Source organism: Pristiophorus japonicus, chromosome 2, assembly GCF_044704955.1.
Source record: "Pristiophorus japonicus isolate sPriJap1 chromosome 2, sPriJap1.hap1, whole genome shotgun sequence".
Lineage (NCBI taxonomy): Eukaryota > Metazoa > Chordata > Chondrichthyes > Pristiophoridae > Pristiophorus > Pristiophorus japonicus.
Window position 1 is genome coordinate 51,941,237 of NC_091978.1, and position 6,519 is coordinate 51,947,755.

Genomic DNA, 6,519 nt, shown 5'->3' on the forward strand with positions numbered 1-6,519 from the left:
TATTTCTTACGTTATGATACCCATGTTCCTATATGGCTCAGAGATGTGGACCATATAGAGTAGACACTTCAAAGTGCTGGAGAAATACCACCAACTCTGCCTCTGCAAAATTACTGGAAGGATAGACGCACCAACATCACTGTTTTCGATCAGGTCAACATCCCCAGCATCGAAGCACTGACCACGCTCGACCAGCTCAGTTCGGCGGGCCACATCGTCCACATGCCCGACTCGAGACTCTCAAAGCAAGCGCTCTACTCGGAACTCCTACACGCAAGCAAGCCCCAGGTGGGCAGAGAAAACTTTTCAAGAACACCCTCAAAGCCTCCTTGATAAAGTGCAACATCCCCACCGGCACCTGGGAATCCCTGGTCCAAGACAGCCTAAGTGGAGGAAGTGCATCCGGGAGGGCGCTGAGCACCTCGAGTCTCGTCGCCGAGAGCATACAGAAACCAAGCGCAGACAGCGGAAGGAGCGTGCGGCAAACCAGACTGCCCACCTACCCTTTCCTTCAATGATGGTCTGTCCCACTTGTGACAGAGACTGTAATTCCCGTATTGGACTGTACAGTCACCGTTTACAAGTCTTCCTCGATTTCGAGGAATTGCCTATGATGAGTGTATTGTATACAGTTGTGGTCACATTACAGGAAAGATGTGATTGCACTAGAGACGATACTCCAGGACTGGAGAATTTTAGCTATGAGGAAAGATTGGCTATGAGGGGAGCCTTATTTGAGGTGTATAGAATTATGCAGGGCCTAGATTGAATGGACAGGAAGAATCTATGTTGCTTAGCAGAGGGGTCAATAACCAGGAGGCAAAGATTTAAAGTAATTGTTAGAAGGATTAAGAGTGGAGTTCAGGAGAACTATTTTACCAAGAGGGTGCTGCGGGACTGAAACTCACTGCCTAAAAGGGTGGTAGAGGCAGAAACCCTCATCCCATTTAAAAAATACTTGTATCTGCACTTGAAGTGCCGTAACCTACAGGGCTACAGACCAAGAGCTGGAAAGTAGAATTAGACTGGATCGCTCTTTGCCGGTCTGCATGGACACAATAAACCAAAGGGCCTCCTTCCATGCTGTAAATTTCTATGATTCCAAAAGATGGCACTGCTATTTAATACAACTGAATAATTATACAAGGATGCTATCGTAGTCTTCCTCAGTATTAACATATCCCCCAATTTTGTGTCATTTGCAATTTTTGAAATTGTACTTCTGATTCCCAAGTCCAAATTATTTATGTAAAGGGTAAATAGGTGGTCCCACATCCGACCTTCTGCCATTCTGAGTAATACCTTTAACCCCTACTCTGTTTTCTGGTATGTAGCCACCTTGTTATCCGTTGTGCCACCTGTTCCCTGACTCCACATGCACTGACCATAGTCATGAGTCTATGATGTGCTTTCTTATCGAAGGCCCTTTGAAAATCCAAGTATATTACATCAACTGCATGAACCTTGTCTACCCTTTTTGTTCCATTTTCAAAGAATTCAATAAGGTTGGTTAAGCATGACCTTCCTTTTTGAAATCCATGCTGACGACTATTTTTTCAGTTCCTAGATGGTTTTCTATTACATGTACAACTTTTGAGTACAGATACGATGATCTTTCCTACTAGTGGCATTAAGCTAGCTGTGGTTTACTGCACTTGTTCTATCACCCTTTTTAAATATACAAATAACATTACATATAAAAATAATATCTCTTCTCCAAATTTGACTACTTTATCCTGTCTGATATAAACCAACCCCACAGGCCCAGAAAGATTACATTCAGCCCATTACTTTGACTAGACTTGTCCCCATTCCCGTGCCGAGGGGATTTCTGTACCAGACGGGAGGGGCAACATTTGGGGCTCTCGATTCTCCACCAATTCCCATTCACCTTCTGTCTGGTGGATAATAGGGGGGGCCACTGTGTGTAATGTGCAAAATCAGTAAGAATTATCAGCAAGGATTAATCAGCACTTTCTCATTGAAGATGTTAATCAATGGAACCTTTCAGACACTGAATTGTAGACTTTGTACCAAAGATCAATTTAGGATTGAAGTAAAAGTTCATAATTTTATTTTAAACTAATTTCTGATGAGAGTCCCTGAATTAAGGGGAAAGATCACGGACAGCGATCCTTAAGGGACACTGCAGCCCCGAGAACATAATCGGCTATGTATCCAGAATATGTTTTACGGGTTATTAATATCAGTAGAAACAAACCTCAACTGTCAGAATTAACATGGTTCAGTCCTGGATGTGATTAACAGCAGAATTCAACCCCTATTGTCACTTGTGAACTCGGTGGTGTTTCAGTAGTGTGGATAACTGAGCGAATCCCTTCCCACACTTGGAGCAGGTGAACGGCCTTTCCCCAGTGTGAACTCGCTGGTGTGTCCGCAGTATGGACGACTCAGTGAATCCCTTCCCGCACATGGAGCATGTGAACGGCCTCTCCCCAGTATGAACTCGCTGGTGTGCCAGTAGGCCAGAAAACTGAGTGAATCCCTTCCCACATATAGAGCAGATGAATGGCCTCTCCCCAGTGTGACCTTGCTGGTGTCTCAGCAGGTTGGATGACTGAGCGAATCCCTTACAGCACACAGGGCAGGTGAATGGCCTCTCCCCAGTGTGAACTCGCTGGTGTATCTGCAGGCTTGATAACTGTGTGAATCTCTTCCCACATAGGGAGCAGGTGAACGGCTTCTCCGCAGTATGAACTTTCTGATGTCTTAGCAAACCAGATAACTGAGTGAATCCCTTCTCGCATATGGAGCAGGTGAATGGCCTCTCCCCAGTGTGACTGCGCCGATGAGTTTCTAACCGGGATGGGTAATTGAATCCCTTCCCACAGTCCTCACATTTCCACGGTTTCTCCGTGGTGCGGGTGTCCTTGTGTCTCTCCAGATGCACGGTTTCTCCCACTGTGAGTGTTGCGATATTTTTTCAGGCTATGTAACTGCTTAAAAGATTTCTCCTTCCACATTCAAACACCAATGATATTCAGGTCCAGATATATCGAGTCACTTTGTCAGATCTTGACGTAATGTTTGGTTTGAGTTTCCCGTCTGCAAAACCTAATAAAAAGAGAGGGAAGATAGATTATGAAAGCAAACAAGCACAAAATATAAAAACAAATAGTAAGAGTTTCTACAGATACATAAAAAAAGAAGTGTCTAAAGTAAATGTTTGTCCCTTAGAGGATGAGACTGGGGAATTAATAATGGGGAACAGGGAAATGGCAGAGACTTTGAACAAATATTTTGTATCAGTCTTCTCGGTAGAAGACACTAAAAACAACCCAATAGTGGATAATCAAGGGGCTATAGTTAGGGAGGAGCATAATACAATCACTATCACTAAAGTAGTAGTACACAGTAAAATAATGGACCTAAAGGTGCACAAGTTCCCTGGACCTGATGGCTTGCATCCAAAGGTCTTAAAAGAAGTGGCTGCAGAGAAAGTGGATGCATTGGTTGTAATCTACCAAAATTCCCTGGGTTCTGGGGAGGTTCAAGCGGATTGGAAAACTGCAAATGTAATGGCCCTATTTAAAAAAGGAGGCAGACAGAAAGCAGGAAACTATAGACCAGTTAGCCTAACATCCTGTCATTGGGAAAATGCTGGAGTCCATTATTAAGGAAGCAGTAACAGGACATTTGGAAAAGCATGATTCAATCAAGCAGAGTCAACATGGTTTTATGAAAGGGAAATGATGTGTGACAAATTTACTGGAGTTCTTTGAGGATGTAACGAGCAGGGTAGATAAGGGGATACCAGTGGATGTGGTGTATTTGGATTTCCAGAAGGCATTCGATAAGGTGCCACATAAAAGGTTACTGCACAAGATAAAAGTTCACAGGGTTTGGGGTAATTTTTAGCATGAATAGAGGATTGGCTAACTAACAGAAAACAGAGAATCAGGATAAATAGGTCATTTTACGGTTGGCAAACAGTAACTAGTGGGGTGCCACAGGGATCACTGCTGGGGCCTCAACTATTTACGATTTATATTAATGATTTGGATGAGGGGACCGAGTGTAATGTAGCCATGTTTGCTGATAATACAAAGATGGGTGGGAGAGCAAATTGTTAGGAGGACACAAGAAATCTGCAAAAGGATATAGACAGGCTAAGTGAGTGGGCAAAAATTTAGCAGATGGAGTATAATGTGGGAAAATGTGAGGTTATCCACTTCAGCAGAAAAAAATTGGAAAAGCAAATTATAATTTAAATGGAGAAAAATTGCAAAGTGCTGCAGTACAGAGGGACCTGGGGTTCGTTGTGCATGAAACACAGAAAGTTAGTTTGTAGCTACAGCAAGTAATCAGGAAGGCAAATGGAATGTTGGCCTTTATTGCAAGGGGATAAAGTATAAAAGCAGAGAAGTCCTGCTGCAACTGTACAGGGTATTGGTGAGGCTACACCTAGAGTACTGTGTGGAGTTTTGGTCTCCGTATTTAAGGAAGGATATACTTGCATTGGAGTTGGTTCCCTAGGTTTATTCCGGAGATGAGGGGGTTGACTTATGAAGATAGGTTGAGTAGGTTGGGTCTATGCTCATTGGAGTTCAGAAGAATGAGGTGTGATCTTATCAAAACATATAAGATAATGAGGCAGCTCGACAAGGTGGATGCAGAGAGGATATTTCCACTCATAGGGGAAACTAAAACTAGGGGGGGAACATAGTCTCAGAATAAGGGGCCGCCCACTTAAAACTGAGATGAGGAGGAATTTCTTCTCTCAGAGGGTTGTAAATGTGTGGAATTCTCTGTCCCAGACAGCTGTGGAGGCTGGGTCATTGAATATATTTAAGGTGGAGATAGACAGATTTTTGAGCGATAAGGGAATAAAGAGTTATGGGGAGCGGGCAGAGAAGTGGAGCTGAGTCCATGATCAGATCAGCCATGATCTTATTAAATGGCAGAGCAGGCTCGAGGGGCTAAATGGCCTGCTCCTATTTCTAATGTTCTTAAAAAAAAGGAGTTTACAAAAGTCAGCACTGTAAGTACAGGATAGAAATTCTGAACAGACAATTCTAGTTTCTATGGAACATTCCTTTCTCTCTTGTTCCCCCAAAGCTCTAATTCCTGTCCTATGCACTCTGCCTCCTCCTTGTGCTGAAATCCAAACCCCATCGCACCATCTCCCAACATTTTTCCTTTAAGTTGACTTATCTACCTCCCCTGAAGGTGCTGATTATGGCGAAATTCAGTTCTACACTAGTACAAAAGTAAAATACTGTGGCTGCTGGAAACTTAAAATAAACCAGAAAATGCTGGAAGCATTCAGGCAGCATCTGTGGAGAGAGAAACAGAGTTAACATTTCAGGTCAATAACATTTCATCAGAACTAGAAAAAGTTAAGACATGTAATAGGTTTTAAAAACAAGTGCAGAGGCAGGGAAAGGGGGAGAGGAGGAAAGAACAAAATGGAAGGTCTGTGATGGGGTGGAAGGCAGCAGTGATTGAATGACAAAAGGGATGATACTGCAAGGCAAAAAGAGATGGTAATGGGATAAGTGAAGTAACTAAAGGTGGGTCTGGAGGAGGTGTAAATTGGAATAAATGAATCATTACCAACAGCTGCTGTACTACAAAATGGGAGCAGTGGTTATGATCTTAAAATGTTAAACTCAATGTTGAGTTGAGATGGCTGTAAAAGTGCCTAATCGAAAGGTGAAATGCTGTTTCTTGAGCTTCATTAGAGCAGTATAGGAGGCCGAGGATAGAGTTGTCAGAGTGGGAATGGTCCGGAGAATTAAAATGACAAGCAACTGGAAATTCAGATTCATGCTTGCGACTGAATGGAGGTGTTCCACAATGCGATCACCCAATCTTTTGATCTCCCCAGTATAGAAGAGACTGCATCGTGACCAGTGAATACAGTATACTAAATTAAAAGGAGAACAAGTAAATCGCTGTTTCACCTGGAAGGAGTGTTTGGGAACCTGGACGGTGTGAAGGGAGGAAGCGAAAGGGCAGGTGTTGCAACTCCTGTTGTAATGTAGGAAATACAGCAGCCAATTTGTGCACAGCAAGCTCCCACAAACAGCAATGTGATAATGACCAGATAATCTACTTTAGCGATGTTGATTGAAAGATATATATTGGCTAGGACAGTGGGTTAGCTCCACTGCTCTTCTTCAAAATACAGGCTTTTTTTATATCCACCTGAAGAGCAGACATTGAAAACAAAGGTTTAACATCTCATCTGAATGACAGCACCTCCAACATTGAAGCACTCCCTCAGCTCTGCACTGGAGTGTCAGCCTGGATTTTTATGCTCAAGTCTCTGGAGTGGGACATAAACAGTTTTGAGTACATGGGGCCCAAATCTGGGGCCCCTTCTGTTACTGTAACCCCAACACTTACCAGCACCTTCAGGACAGATGCTGAGAAAGCCCCAGTGTGCAGAGTGAGAATAAAATCAATGAGTCAATGCCTTTCTCTCTTGGTCAGGGCCCTGAAGCACCATACAGTCTTCGTTCCTTTACGAAGATGGCCGCGCATGCGCCCTGC

At 43.4% G+C, this 6,519-nt stretch overlaps 1 protein-coding gene across 1 annotated transcript; it reads right to left on the reverse strand.

Annotated features, from left to right (window-relative positions):
• Positions 1–2,077: 2,077 nt before the first annotated feature.
• LOC139228633 (zinc finger protein 239-like) lies at positions 2,078–2,941 on the reverse strand (the record flags this gene model as incomplete). The annotated part of the gene is made up of 1 exon (XM_070859840.1): positions 2,078–2,941. A coding segment is annotated over one exon (654 nt), but the record flags the coding sequence as incomplete, so codon positions are not given.
• Between the last annotated feature and the right edge of the window lie 3,578 nt (positions 2,942–6,519).